Below are 15,811 nucleotides of genomic sequence, written 5' to 3'. Positions count from 1 at the left end.
GGATGGGATTTGTGCACTGTGCCAAACTTAATTTTGAATGGAGGAATTTGACTAGAAGGTACAATTCTTAGTGCTTTAGCTCCCAAAATTCCCAGTCATTACTCCACTGTTATTACTTACAAGAATGAAAGAAAGAAAAAAAGATCTGTGACTAAGAAACAAAGAAATGCATTTCCTCTTTTCTTCCTTTTTAATATGTTTCTAGAGCAAAACACTAGAGGTATGAATTTCATTCCTGTAACAACAGCTCTCACAAAGGTGTCCATTTCAGTTAGTCCTTACATTTGTAAAAATGTACCTGCGGTAGCTGCTGGGTGTTTCAGTCCTTGATCAGCTATCTTGATTGAGTCAGTTCTGCTGGTTGTTCAGCTTAATCCAGAGTAAACCACATGGTATGAGGCAGGCAGCATACTTCAGCTCTAACGCAAAGCAGAGCAATCCACACTGCATTTTAGTTACTATCATAAAACTAGGGTGTCACAGACACTACACATGATGAATATTCTCAGGAACAACACACAAAAATCTTCAAAGTTACCTCACAACAAAAAAAACATGTTTTGACTTTGCGTAACAGCATAGTTCACTAACATTTTAAACAAAGACTTGTTATTTTTCAACTTTTACTTCTTTTGCCTTAACCTTTCAGCAAGCTTTCAGCACCAGTTTTCTATACAAGCCAAAAAAAGAATTCTATAAACTGGACGTAACAGAATATTAAGGGAAGGTGAATGAAGCTATAACTTCAGCACATGAGCCTTCCACCTGGAATTCATGAAAAAAAAGACCAATTTATGCAAATGGTTCTATGTGAAGAGGTAAAACAAGTTAGGCCCAATTGCCCTCCAGTGCAAAAATATAAGAACTTTTCAAAATTACTGTTGTATGTAAGAAATTACTTTCAGACTGAAAAGGAAGTAAAGTTTACCTAGGTGTTTTGAAATAAAGGTAGAAACAGAATGAATCTCATCTACAGATGTAATCGGCTCAGTTTAATTTTAATCAGTCATTAAAAATACTCTTTAATAAGAACTCATCCCTTTTGTACAGGTTAATAAAAAAATTAAGCTTAGTGGGAAGTTCAGCATGCTTAATTGTACTCATACTATGTTTCATGTTTTATATAATAGCTTTATTATCAAATGGCAAGAGACATTTAGTAATGATGTCATGCAGGTATCAAAATATTCCAAAAGATAAACATGTCATCTAACAACTCAAAATTCCTTGCAATTAAAAACCAAACATCTTCCTTGTTTCCAGGTTTGTTTCATGGTAGACACTGTTTTCCTGTCAAAATGTTATGGCTATCTCTTGGATCACCTGCTGAATTCCCTACAGGAAAGAGTAGGCTACGACAGTATTCCACAGCACAGTTCGTTTTTGCCTTTTTCACAAGGCCTTCCTTACCCTTCACAACCCTCAGAAGTAGTCCTCATAGGGTAGGAAACTGCCCGAGGCCCTTGGCAGCTGAAGATAAACACAGAAGGGACAGGTTAAAAAAAACCGCTAAGGTTTTACAAAGGGGAAGAACCGTATTTTCAACCTTTTTAAGGTCTGTGATGGGAACCCAGTCTATGGCTGAAACACAACAGGTTTTTCAGTAACATGGCCTGATCCCTTCTACACAGTGAAATATAATGCAATGAAAGTGTCAAGTGATAGCGTGATTCACATTAAATTGAAACATACTTCAGTTCCTTCTTTAGCATCAAGGTTCCACCAGAACATTGGCTTTATACAGCATAGAAGGGATTTTACCACAGCATCTGCTATTGACTAGAAATTGAGACAAATTTTTGAGAAAAGCCACTGGACAATAAGTAGTAGGTAATGTATTCTGAGAATTCATCTGCATGAAAAATTAACTATGCAGAAAAGTAGGCTGTAAATCTACAGCAACTTCACACTTGATAGTCCAGGGGACACTTGCTCACAACAGTTAAATTCACACTCAAGTTTACTATGGAATAAATCCCCTGGGTAGATGACCTCTGAGATTAGATCTGCAGCAATAAAAATAACCACTGTTCAGTTTTAAATGCCAATAAAGTACACTTCTAGAGTAAATTCTAAATAACAAAACAATTGCTGAAGCGAAATGATCTTGTAATAAACTTGCAAACAGAAGTGATATGAATTCCTTTATATAACTATGTAAAAAATACCATTTACTGTGCAGCCCAGATTTAAATAAAAGACAAATAGTGTATCAGTAATATTTACTATATATTTACATGTAATACTGCGACAAAATGAAGGAGTCAATTAAGATTATGTTACAAAAAGAACAAAACCCTTTAAGGTACCAGTACCTTTCATATTATCACATTTATGGAACTGTTCTCTTACATCTCAATGATCTATCATATGATGACTTAAAATGAGGATACAGACAAATAAACTCTTGAACTGGAGCACATGCTAATATGTCAACTCCCATTTCAGCAAGATACTTCAGGGGCACCAACTTAAAGCATACGAGCAGCACTGGTTTCAGTAGGGTAAAAACTTACAGGCGCACCCCATTTCCTTGCTGATCAGGGCCTCATTTTACACTATTCCACTGACAATACAACAAACTACAACAGTTAAAAGCATACAAAGGGAGGTATCATATACCTTATTGAGTGAGTATATATACTTAAAGGTGAATCATAGCTGGTTGTCCACTGCCAGTTACTGACCTACCAGACAATGGAACCATCCTTTCAATTTTATATACACTGACACATGAGTCTTCTGTTATGTGATGCTTTGAGCATTATGGACATTTCTAGCTAATTGAGCTGCAATGGAAAATTTTATACTCTTTACATATTGCTTGAGAAATGGTAATATTACACTGCTTAAAGTTATACATTTTTAAATCACTTGACAACTGAGACTTTTATATAATCATCTGATCATTTTCTTAAATTGGCAGGATAAATCTAAGCAAGTGAAATATTGGCAAAATAATCAACATTAAAAAATTAAAATTAGAACTTCAAAATCATCAGCCAGCCACGATAAAAATTCTAACCTGCTCTCTCCCTTCCTACATCTTCTCCCAGAATAAAACTTTACAGAGGATGAGAGGGAATGATGTGACACTTTGCCTTTATTAATCCAGTTAGTAAAGTGGATGTAGGTTCAAGTATTTAAATCCACACAGCACTAATAAATAGAAGTAAACAATCAGGATGAGAATATCATTGTAGTTAAAGTACTGCAAAAAACCTTTGTTTCTGAGTGAGCACCGTTATTACATTATGATATTATTCTGGAACTCCAAAAGGCAAAAAAAAGAAATATTGTTGATGAGAAATGTACTCAGACCAGATCATGTGCAAGCCTACAGAGAATGTTACAAAATTGGACTGAATAATTAAGGAGTTTTTCCTGCAAGTTTTAGAAAGCATTATCTGTGGTTTACCTGACAATTTTTGCTCTGCAGATAATCAGAGCAAAATGTTACATCTGTGTTTTCACTTCCCTCATCTTGAGGCTCCACACACACACCCTCCTAAAGTAAAACACTGATGGTTTGGTTACAAAACTATATGCAGTACATTTCTGAACACAGTTCCTTCTATTTTAGGCCATGTGTTCATTTAAAGACATTCGTATCAATTACAAGCCTCCCCTTTAATTGCTTAAGATCCAATAGAAAAGCAAATATACAAATATCAGAAGTGCTGATCCTGAGATGAAGCATGGGAAATTCTGGTCCAGTTTGATCCTATTCAAACTTCTGTTTCAGTTTCTTCTGGAAGACAGCTGGTAGGATGGAGAGGATGGCTAGAATCATGAGAACAAAAACAGAGTTCCAGGAAACAGCTTCCCCTGCTGTTGTAAGTTGGTACAGCGTTGTTCCTGCCTTAATGGCTACAAAAGACGGTGGTGCCACACCTGGAGCAGGGAATTAGAAGGGTAGGAGAGCAAAGGAAGAAAAAACAGCTTGTTAGGGTGAAAAAAATGGAAAAAAATCATAAACTATTCATCCAACTCTTAACACCAAAATACTGAGACATTGTTGCCTTGTACTTTTTTTTTAAAGAAGGATGTAAATAGAAAATTCAAAGACAAAAAACCCTTATAAAATGAACTGGGTTTATGCCATTTTTAATATTTTTAACACCAACTCAAACACAGAACGCTAAGAAAATAATCTCTGCTCTTTAGATTCTGCAGTTTCAAGTCATCTCTCTACAAACGGATTTTATTTAAGTTCATAAAGGAAAAATATGGATTGTTTCCTAACCAGATAAAAAGTATTTGCAAAAATATGCCAATTACAAAACTAAAGTGTTTAGCACTATATTAGTTAAATTATGAATTCACTCCTAGGAAGATATATTATGAGGAACAAAATGGAGTGGGAAGGGGAGAAACAATCCTTCAGGTCAAAGTCACATACATCCTCACACAATTACGCTGAGCTCAAAACAGGAGCTTATAGAAGTTCACAGAAGTATTATAGTCATGGAGCGGAACAAAAAGTTACTAATAAAGTGTTCGTATAATGTATGTTTCCTTAAGCAAGTAATTAGCCTGGGCTCATTACCTCTCATCCAGTACATCAGAATAGTCCTGACTACTAAAATCTTTCGATGCTATAAGCTCCACTCGTCAGAAAGTACAAAACCAATATTCTCGTGTAATCTTTCAGCTGTCCAGCAGGTGGTGGTGATCTCTGCTGAACAACACATACAGAGAGAAGCCAATAACACCCTGTCTGGCTACCCAAACAGCAGTTCACTAGCCAGCATTCTTACCTAGAAAAGTGCCAATGAAAAATACTTTCAATGGCACATTAATTACAGGAGATGTTATATTGATAAACCAGTTGGGAAGAAAAGGTGTTATTCTCAAAAATATTATGTAGTTAATGAGGTGTCCTCTGTGTCGTTCAACCTGCCAAAACAAAAACAAAACAAACAAAATCAGTAAAAAAATCCCTGCCTTGAAAATACACAGTGATTTTACTACTAGAGGTTTGTTAGGGCTTTTGTGTGTATGTTTCATAGAAATTTACAAGTTGCCAACATAAAAACCACTTAAACAATAAGTGACTCAAGGAAGAGTCATCAGTGAATCACCTGTTACATAGTACTGAAGTTACTCTGGAAATACCAGTCTGTGGTAGAGCATGGTGATGATGTGTCTGAATCAGCCAACTTAACAGCAAACAAGTAATTCAGTACAGCAGCAGGCCTAACCCTAACTTTAGTACAGCAACCTCTGCCTGTCTAACTGTAACCCAATCAACACAGCCAGCTCATCATCCTATTCCTAAAGCTTTTGCAGGAACTGGCAATGAAGTTTACTCCTCAACCCATTCTGTCCTAACTCATGACCGAACTTGAAACATAGCCGTATTCCTCACTTGGAAACCTACCCAGGTCATGGCTCTGAAGTTCATCAGATGACTGCTGCCAGCGCAGCTACAAAACCTATCTACCCATACATTAGAATGCCTAGCGTTAACATTACCCATTACCACAACAGCCCCAACTTTATTTACTGTCTTAACTATATTCTCAAGTCTAGCGCAGCTCCTTACACTCGATACTACATCAAAGCCTCTTCTGCTTCCAGCCTGGCTTTAGCACATCAGCCCTTTCAAACAAGAACTGTAACCTCAAACCAAGTTATAAGGATAGCAAAGCATCCACCACTTCTGGCCTATCCTGGCAGGCCTTCACTAAGCTTAAGCCTAAGCATGGTCATCTGGCCCCAGATAGTTGAAATCAAACCTGGTCTGATTGCAATTCCATCTGCTACTCATGTAGCAACTCACCCCAGTCACAACCCTCTTTTTTCCCCCAACTTTAGCTTAAACTGCAACACTAAGGTCAGTAGCCCTGCTATTGTTCAGTAATACCACTGTGGGGTTTTTTAATCTTAGTGAAGGACAAATATTTAAACATTGATTAATCCTGCATATAAAATGTCTTAGCCCTCAAAATGCAAGCATGATATAGTCCAATTAACCTGGAAACAGTGAGATATGAACTGCAGATGTAATTACATAATTTTAAATCACATATCCAGTTCTACTAACTGAAATAGTAACCATTTGCTGCTCAGAGAAAGGCCTCAAGATTATACTACAATATTAAGATTTACTTAGGACAAGAGTCAAAATGCTACTATATTATTAAATAAGGCCAATTGTGCAGGACACAGCTCCACATCTTACCTAATGAGGAAGAAGTTTAAAATATTTTTATGCGATTCAAACACCTTGAACAGAGTACAGTAGTAAGCTGTGCTTCCTACTTCCCAAAAAAACCTATTTTAACATGTTTCAGAGTATCAATGCAAGAGACATGAAGTCAAATACTAATCACACTATGATTTTGTATTGCAAAATATTTAACTTCATCTGACGGTTAATACTTGCTGAAGTGAATGTTACCAGATACTGTAAGAGAAAGTTTCTAAACACCCCAACCACAATAACACCTCCAAATTAAGGTTTTGCAATCAGACATACAGCTACAGCTTTTCTTCCCCCATAAAAAACACAAACCCAGCTTTCATTAGTTCTGATGCTTAGAGAGCTATTATTTGAAATTGAAACTGGAGAGGTTTCTTATTGACATTAGCTAAACCAGGGGGGTTATCAGTTGCAAACTCTTCCTAGGTAAAAACAGCTTCCTCACAGGAAATACTATAAATTCAGGAATACTCCCCACTGTTCAAAAACACACAGAGAAAGTAGCTACACAGTGTCAGAAAGGAATCAGAATCCTTTCTTTGCAACTAGATACATGAGCACAAGACCCCCTAGTTTTCCATGCTATTCCACTATACATTTTCTATCATAAGTTTCAGCATCTCTATAAACTTTACCTGTTCTGACCATTTTACTGCTTTTTCTGTTAAATATCTGTACACAACAGGACGTCCCACTAGGTACGAAAGCATATAGCAGAATGAAGCTCCAAGTCCTGAGCACTGGGTGAAAAAAAAACGAACAAATGAGCAGAAACTCTAATAAATCTTAGCCTTACATCCCTATTAACTACAGTGGCTGGATAGAGCCCGTTTCTATGAGGCCCTTCATTGAGGCTGAAGGGCTCTCTTTCAGCATTATGTACACACTCCCCACGAATCTTGAACCAAGACAGTTCCTTTATTTCCAAGGCATTTAGATCAATCTTAACATTCAAAGCAGACAATGTTGATTACTTATCAGTTAATACTGAGTGCTTCTGCAGTTTTATTTTAAGATTTTGAACAGTGAAAGCTTTGCAAATAAGGGGCACAATGGCACTAAAGAGATTCAAACTTGAAAATTCATCAACTTGGTCCTCCATACCTACTCAATTATCTCATTCGTAAGTATAAGGCTCATTATGACTGCATCTTTTGTAAACAACATTTTTTGAAGCCTGTCAATAACATACATTTCATATCTTAAGGTTCTTGGGTATTTAAGGCATTTAAAAACAGATGTGTTTTGCAGTGCGATAATAAAAATGTATCAATTGTATTCTGAAATTACAATCAGGTTCTGGTGGATGCTAGACAAGTTTAAAGGAAACTCTGGCTGAGTCACACACAGCTGCCTCCAATATTAGGAAAACTTGGAGAAACAGTTTAGCCTTTTAGGTCATCACCCAATGCTACAGTGAATTTTGTGGGTAACACGATTCTCACAACAGAGCCGAATGAGAACTCATTCATACCCCTGTTTCACTCAGACTCTCATCAGTTCAAACAGGAAGCTGTTTAGATGCTTGGTTGTATTCCAAATGGATAGAAATACATGCCCTCACAAACTATTTTCCATACTTACCAGACAAACAAGAAATAAGGCCAGCGGAAAGGGATAAAGAAACCCTGACAGGATACTGAGAAATATAGACCCAGGGATAGCAAATGTTTGCAAGCTGGATGCATCTTAGTTAAGAAATACAAAAAAATGTTAAAAAGCTACCCAATTCTTAATTTTATAAGCAGTCAGGATACATATTACAATTTGAAAAAGCATAAATATAAATAGGCATAGCCTCTAAAGGTCTTTACTTCAAAATACGTTTGCAGAGTAGCACAGGAAGTCCAAGCAGAGAAACAGGGGTAGATACATCATTAAACATGCAAAAATAAGTCACTAAATAAAAGCTGTACTACATTTTTCTCTTTACCTGTGCTACAACTGACACTGGGTATTTATCATGACATTACAAGAAACATATACTTCTGATTTTACACTGTTGACTAGAGATATGCAGATTTCAGCCATTCTCCGAGAAGTTCAGAGAACTCCTGTCCAAGCCCATAACTACTATGAGTTTCATGGAAGACTGACATGTATGAAGGCAACTACTACTTCCTTACAAACAGGCATGGTGCAATTACTAGATAACTAGGATACATGATCACTAATTTAAGTCAGAATTTTTCAAAAAGGCAAAAATTAATTTTTTGCAGCATAAGCAAACAGGCTGGTGAGCTTAAGGCTTGCTAGGCATACTTGAGAGTATGATGTATTGCCCACTTTGGCTAGAAAACTTAGAGCAAAAAAAATTTGCACGCTATTTTATCTGAGTTGAACTGACTGAAATATTAAAAAGCCAAATAATCTTCCTTTATATTAAGTCTATTACAACCAGCACAGCTTTTTCTAAGCAAGTGTCAAGGTTCTGAGATAACTGTAACATGCTTTTCAACTGATCAGAGTCTACTGCTGAGACAGTAAATGTCGTCACGTCAGCTGCTATAGTTCAATAAACAGCCACTTCTGTTCTACTTCTTGTTAATATATAAACTAACATTTTAGTTTTCTTCATAAATCTATTATTTGTGAACTACACTTAAAAAGAACGAGCTCATTTTTCTCCAAGTTACAAAAGCCTCCTACATTAAACTATGAAACAGACCTCTTATACAACTTTTAAAAGTTATTAACCTTTAGTTAAGTGTTCCAGTTAAGAGTGTGTTTAATGATTAATTAATATATTCAGCTCTCAAGAAAAAGTTAACACAGAAGACAGGTAGCCTTTGTGTCTCCCTAGGGAGAAAGTACTTCAGAAACTTACCCCTCTCTAAAACTAAACAGAGATTTGTTTTTTGAATGTGGGCACTGCAGAGATGAAAGGAGGCTCAAAACACTTCTGTGAGAAATGCTGTAAAATATTCTGTATATTACCCTTACATGGCACTTTTGAATGTCTCAAGAAAGAACAGTGCAGTAGTCTCAGTTTTCCTTTAGAATCAACAATAATTTCTAACTGGCAATTCAGTTTACAATTTAAAAAGTTAGCATACCACTAAAATGAGACCAAGTCTAATATCAAAGCTAATAATATTGTTCATAACAGACACAGTCAAGGTGAAGCTGTATGCAAATCCCCAACAGCATTCACTACTATACATGCATGCATCAATTTCCTTCTACTCAATCCCTTCTTACAGTCCGAAAAGCATACTGAAACATGTAAGAAATGTTTTTAAGTTCAAAGATTTTGGAATATCTGTGTCTATTTATAAACACACCTAGGTATGTTAGCCTTCTTCACCTACGATCAAGAATTTATAAGCCTGTATTTTTAATTTCTTTTTCAGAGAAATATGACTATATCAAAACTGCCATTTATATCAGAAAAAGGATACAAAACGTATGTGGCAAAATAAGCCACTAATACTTGAACATAAAATGTGTCCTTATATTTGGACAGGACTTTTCCCAAGGCCTTTGCATCATCCATATCTCTAGGAACCTTTATACATTCTCTTTCTTCTCTGGAAAAAGAAAAAGTAAAAATAGTGGTAAATACAATCCAACAGTATAGTAAAATTACTTAGTGAATATATAACTAGATCCACTACATCACTAAACTACAACCTCAGCAAACAATCAATTACTGTTGTGATAACTTTCTCAGATGAACACTTAATATTTACAGTGTGTTTTGTATTAGAAAATCCTCAGTTTTAGATATTTGTAAACCGTATTTTATTATTTGTTACAATAATCAGTTTCATTTTTAGGGTTTTTTCTTACCAAGTACTGATCAAAAAGAAATAACTACTCAAACCAAACCTTGGCAACTGAACAGCAGTCAACATTTCAGCCAAAAACAACTGTAACTGCCTTAACACTAGGGTCATAACATTTGAAGTGCAGCAAGAGCAGCAGAGCTTTACCTCACAAACAAACAAAGCTTTAAGAGCAAAATCTCATGTCACACCTTAATCTGGTGCAACCCTGGGCAGCACAGTTGAGTGTCCTCTCTTCCTCTGTATCAGACTTAGTGATTGGACTGTTGCAAACTGAACTTGTTGAGCAAGTTAATCAGACAGAAAATTAACTACTAAAAGAAAAAAAGAAAGTTGTCAGACAAGCAGGCTTCCTTCTTGTCAAACTATCTACCTTCCCAACATGATTACTAGATGCAACAACAAGGAGAAAAAGAGAACATGAAGCTTAGCTATGAAGGAAGAAGGATGTCCCCTTTTGATGACAGCCTGCAGTTATACCAGTGCACAAGAAATTTTAAAATAAACCTAGCCCTAACCAAGCATGTTTTGGCTCTCAGCTGAAGAAGGTTAAGAACATAGTGAGTTACTATTGTTAATGTAACAGGGGGTAACTTTTTAAAACACAGTATCTCAATTGTCCAACAGAAACCCTAGGTCAAGTACAATTCAGCTTACACTAACTACCAGTTAGTATTTCAATATTAAGCTTTGTATCCTGACATTCTAGGTTATACACCCAAATTCCATTTTAAAAAAGTAAGGTTATATCTATAGTTAACTCATGTCAGTTTAAAAATCACTTAACCCCAGGTAGGCTCCTCTACAACTTGATCCTGAATGAGAAGCAAATAAATTAACCTTTCCTGACATACTTACTCACTAAGTTGTGGGAAATTTTTATATACCAGGAACATAAGGAAAGCAGCTGATGAGAAGATAGACACTAAAATAAGGAACGAGGTCCGAGCTGATCCACCTTCTGCCTGAGCTTTCCCTGAAATTAAACAAAACCAAAGTTAAAAACAAAAGCAAAACTACAACAACAACCCCACCTCACATCTTACAATAGATTTCAAACTTATACTTTAAGGAAATGTTAAGGTAAGCTCTCTGTAGACATAACCTTCCCACCAATGCTTTTAATAACATATACAACACATTGCTCACATCCCCTGAAAGCTTTCAAACAAATCTGAAGTTCTTACACTGGCAAACATCCCATAGAAGTCAACTTCTATGATCTGTAATAATTTAAGCCTCAATTAATAAATAAGAGAAAAATAGAGCAAAACAAAGTCAGTCATAAGTATTTTTTCCTTTTTGACATAAATATTCTGCCAGTCTAATTAACCAGAGATTTAACTTGAAGTTAAACCTTCAGTATGTACAATGCAACTTTGAAACAGGCTCATTAACAGATTATTTTTTTTCCTGCTAAGAAAAAACACCAGGCACAGCCACTAGCCAACTAGGCAAGACACACTCATCAGGAGAAAACATATATAAACACACACACAGACACCTCCCAGCCTGGGATATAAAGATGACAGTTCTCAGACTTGGGAATTACACATATTTTACACTCATATAGAAAAGACTTCTCTTGGATATGTCTATATAAGATTTTATTAGCTTTTAAATTATTGTGTAAAGGAAGTAACAGGACTACAACAGGCGATACAATTACATTTTAGGCCTCTTCTATACTTTAGATTTTTACCAATATGACCATACATATGCAATACACCGATTAGCACAAAGGCAGCTATATGCACAAAGAATTTTAAACAGAGAAATACACAGCAAGAACTCTCTGTATCCACACTAGGGTGTGGATGTGTGCGTGTATTAAAACACTCTCTCTCCTCAGAGACTGCTAGGCTAGCACAACTTTGCAGGGAGTGTCAGTGTTGGTCACCTGAAGAACACAAAAAAATGCCAAGGCTGTATTTTCATTCGTCGATGCCGGTGGCATGACTACAATACTAACGCGCAACATTCAAGCGGGTCGCACTGCCACCTCACTGTTGTGAAACAGAGCGAAAGGATGATGAAATTTTACTCGCTTTAATGTTTTTCACTTTGAGGTCAGCGTGATCCCACAGGTGTGCACCGGCTCTGCTAAGGCCGAAGGGGCAGAAGGCAGCATCCATGTAGCAGTTACAAGCACGAATACCTCACCAGCGATTATTTTAATAGCATCTTCCCCAGAGAGAAAAAAATAAACAAACAACTTCGAGGACGAAAAAGGAAAACACAGCGAACTGCACTTTCTGCCGTGCCCGTTGTGGAATAACACACAGACGAACCCACCCCCGTTTCCTCATTAACGTGTGTGTGGGGCGGGCTGCAGCCCCATCCGGGCCCCCGGCCCTGCCGCGGGTAGCGGCTGACAGGCCCCGCGACGGGAGCCCGCCTCACCCCCCCACACACCGGCCCCCCGGAGGCGGCCGCGCTGCCGCTCTCCCGCCCAACCGCCCGCGCGGGCCCGGCACGTCCCCGGCCCGCGCGGCTGACCGTTGGCAGGACGAGGTCGCGCGCTCCCGCCGCCCCAGCCCCCGGCACCTTCCAGAAGCTGCCGCTGGTGCCTGGAACTCTCCGCCGCCGCTTGGCAAGGCCCGCGCTCCGCCGCCCTCCGCTGCGCCATGGCTCCGCGCTACCCCGGGGGCCGCCGGCCGGCGAACCAAGGCCAGGCCAAGCCAAGCCTCGCCGGCACCGAGAGCCGCGGGAAGGAGGCGGGACCGACCGCTCCTCCTCACCCCACCGGATCGCGGTCGCGCTCCCGCCCCTCTCGCCACACAGCGCATGTGCTGCACCGGCGTGCCGCTTTTATGAGGGGCATTACGGGCTTGCGCTTCTGCGCCGTGATATACGGGAGCACGTGTTGGGCTTCACGTCGTGAAATGTGGCGGTGGGCTAGTGACAATAAATACGGTAAAGACCCCTTTCTGGGAACGTCCTCCATATGGGTATATACGGTAATCGGTCGTGCGCTCAATAGGGGTAAATACGGTGCGGGGTGTCCCTCAGCGCAGCGGGGTGGCGGCGCCACGGCCTGGTCTCCTCGGCCGCGGCTGGAAATAAAGGCAGATCGTGGCTGCGGGAAGCAGGATAAAGCCCGCCTGCGGCCTTGTTTTCCCTCGGTAACGGCGTGAGAGCGGCTTTACATCTGTGAACGGGCGTGGGAGCTCGCCTCAGAGAGAGGGCGGCGAGAGCCCCTCGGCGGGCGGGCGGGGGGCGGGCCGGAGAGGCCTCGCTCGCGCCCCGCCGCGGCGGCGGCTCTGGGGCGGGGCGGGGCGGGGCGGGACGGCGCTCAGCGGGGCGCTGGAACAGTAGTGGGCTTTGGGGAAAAGGGGAAACCGTATTTTATTTTTACAGTTAGGCTTTTAGGTTTTTCGAGCCGATTTGTGCCTCTCTTTCGAGAAGAAAGCTTCAGTGCGCTGTTTCAAATGAGCCGGATTGCTCTTTCCCGCGGAGAAAGAAAATTCCTCTAGCTGCCTCAGGATTTTCTTCATGTCTCTTCCTGTCAGTAAGAAGGTTTGAAATCCCTCAGAAAAGCTAGAGCGTCACGTCCCAATGTTCACAGATTCCTTGGCATTCAAGCTGAATATGACCTTGGAGCACCTATTTCCTCATGCAATCTTTTGGCAATAGGACGTCTCTTAACCTCTCAACTCTCCCCACCAGTGAGAAGTGTTACAGTAAGTGTTCTCCAGAGAGAACACTCTGAAACTGTGCAGACAACACACATTGCATAAGCTTCTGGGCAGACTTGTTGGCTGAAGGAGATAATGTGCCACCCTCTCTCCCCTTTCCCAGCTCCATCTACTTATAAACCTCTAGCCCTTCTTCAGGGTCTTTTTCTAGAAAGGAAGCTCTCATGAGAGAGCTGGACACTGATTTAACTTCAGCCTCATTTATCTGAATACTCTGGCTGCATTATACCATGACTAAACATATATTTTAAAATTGCTTGTACAGGATACAACAGATAAGTAATTTTATAGCAGTAGAATTTTACAGATTGTATTTCCTGAGATCATAGATCTTTATAAAGCAGCGAGGAAGATGCAGTTCAGCACACAGCAGACCTCTTAAAAGCCTTGCTTTATTGCTACACTGTACAAAACCCACTTGTGTTACAGTATAAGTGTCTACAGGAAGTTGATGATTCATTTAAGAACTAAATAGTCTGATATGCTATTACACAAGTACAGCCCCTGCCAAATCCAGTGGGAGGAAATAATCCAAACTATAAATTGTGATCAGATTCCAAATCAAGCTTCAACTCACGAGCAGATTCCACATGAAGCTTTAATTTACTCAGAATTCCTTACATTTAGAATCAAATTATTTAGAATTATTTCATTAAATAATGTACTTCACTATTCTAATATTTTTTTAATTGACATTTCAGAAATGCTAGTGCCCTGAGGAGCCAGTCAGGTCTGTGAACTTGTTGCTCTGGGCATTGGTGCCAGATGACAGAATCCTTTGTTTTTTCAAACTCTTTCACTAGAAAATTGTACATACTAGCAAGATGGGAATTGCTGACACCATAGCAGATAGCATTTTTTCCTCTATTGTAAATGCACTCATGTTTGTCATCTATCCTGGATTATCACATTGCTTCTGGTACTCCAGGTAAAATGATTCAAACACTGGGACTTTCTTGTCTGAATAACTTCTGACAAAACATCAAATAGGTACTAAAATGAAGAATGTTGGAAATAAAATTGTAAATCAGATTATTATGCAGAAAAATGTTTACCAAGTCATCCTGAAACAGAGAAGAAAAAGCACATACTGAAAGATGTAAATAAAATATGTACCACAATTTAAAAACTGTAGAGTAGATTCTAAATGCTGCAAGGGCTATCTCTTATTTTGGTGTAGTGGTTTGTACGGTGGGGCATGAATCCCAATTTGGCATGTTTGTTTTTCAGTAATCACTCAGAGCCAAGGAGTCAGGCAGAGCTTGCTTCAGTGGATGTCTAACTTCTAATTAACCTGCTTTGTATTGTGTAGCACCTCTGTGTTACCCAAATGCAGGTAACCTGACAACACAGGTTAGGCTAACATCTGACTCTTGCTGAATTCTCTACAGATCCCACTGTCCAAGACACCACTGTAAGATGCACAACAAACAATTACAGCAATACAAATTTGCTCCATGTTTCCCCTTCTATTTAGTACAAGCACATGGCCTGCAGATGGTTTCCAGGATGCTGATTCTGCAGTAAGCTCCCCGTGTTAGTATATGTCTCATTAAAAATAGACAAGATAACTCTAATCAACTCAATGTTATGGAGCTCCAGCTTTCTGAATTGCTGCCAGAGTGAAATTGAAGGATTCATTAACTAGATCACTTTGAAGTTGAAATATACTGCATAAGTGGTATTTGTTAGACTAGATTATCAGAAGACTCTTAGACTCTGTTTTATGCTGTTCTTGGTTCCCCTCCAGGGGGATACTGCTGTTGTGAATATGTTGGCTATTTTACTAAACTTTGAAACTGTCAGTGGTGTTTAGTATCTTCTGACAATTTAAATAGTCACCTCCACAGACGTCCACACCTAACAAATATCAGCAGAACTTCTGCATTCACTCAGGAAAAAAAGGGGACATGTCTGGGGATGTTCCTTAGGACTCACTCTGTAAATAAAATAACTCAGAACCTCTATTTAAAACAGTGAATGAGATTCATTTACTGGAAAGAAAGCAAAGAATGAAAAATACCACCATAAGCCACATCCTTACGTGTTCAGAGAAAGAGTTTTGCTAATTGGAACTCGGTGAGTGATCAAGGAAACTTCTGACACATGGCTGAGAT

The 15,811-nt window shown here is 39.0% G+C and overlaps 1 protein-coding gene across 1 annotated transcript; it reads right to left on the bottom strand.

Annotated features, from left to right (window-relative positions):
* Positions 1-1,161: 1,161 nt before the first annotated feature.
* On the bottom strand, positions 1,162-12,625 carry TMEM41B (transmembrane protein 41B). The gene is made up of 7 exons (XM_059825862.1): positions 12,544-12,625; positions 10,855-10,972; positions 9,610-9,738; positions 7,793-7,886; positions 6,844-6,948; positions 4,761-4,899; positions 1,162-3,894 (listed from the first exon to the last, which is right to left on the bottom strand). The coding sequence occupies exons 1-7, from the start codon at positions 12,623-12,625 to the stop codon at positions 3,725-3,727; spliced, it is 837 nt and encodes a 278-aa protein (XP_059681845.1). The 3' UTR covers positions 1,162-3,724.
* Positions 12,626-15,811: the final 3,186 nt, after the last annotated feature.

The sequence above is a fragment of the Gavia stellata genome, chromosome 17 (assembly GCF_030936135.1).
Source record: "Gavia stellata isolate bGavSte3 chromosome 17, bGavSte3.hap2, whole genome shotgun sequence".
Taxonomy (NCBI): Eukaryota; Metazoa; Chordata; class Aves; order Gaviiformes; family Gaviidae; genus Gavia; species Gavia stellata.
The sequence above is the reverse complement of the archived record's forward strand: the minus strand, read 5'-3'. Positions and strand labels throughout refer to the sequence as shown.

Excerpts from the sequence above, each read along its gene's own strand:
- TMEM41B (XM_059825862.1), bottom strand. The coding sequence starts at position 12,625 with ATGGCGCAGCGGAGGGCGGCGGAGCGCGGGCCTTGCCAAGCGGCGGCG. Across the intron at positions 7,887-9,609 it reads TATTTTGCCACATACGTTTT|CTTGCAAACATTTGCTATCC; the intron begins GTATCCTTTTTC and ends AGATGCATCCAG. Across the intron at positions 3,895-4,760 it reads TTTCATTGGCACTTTTCTAG|GTGTGGCACCACCGTCTTTT; the intron begins GTAAGAATGCTG and ends TCCCTGCTCCAG.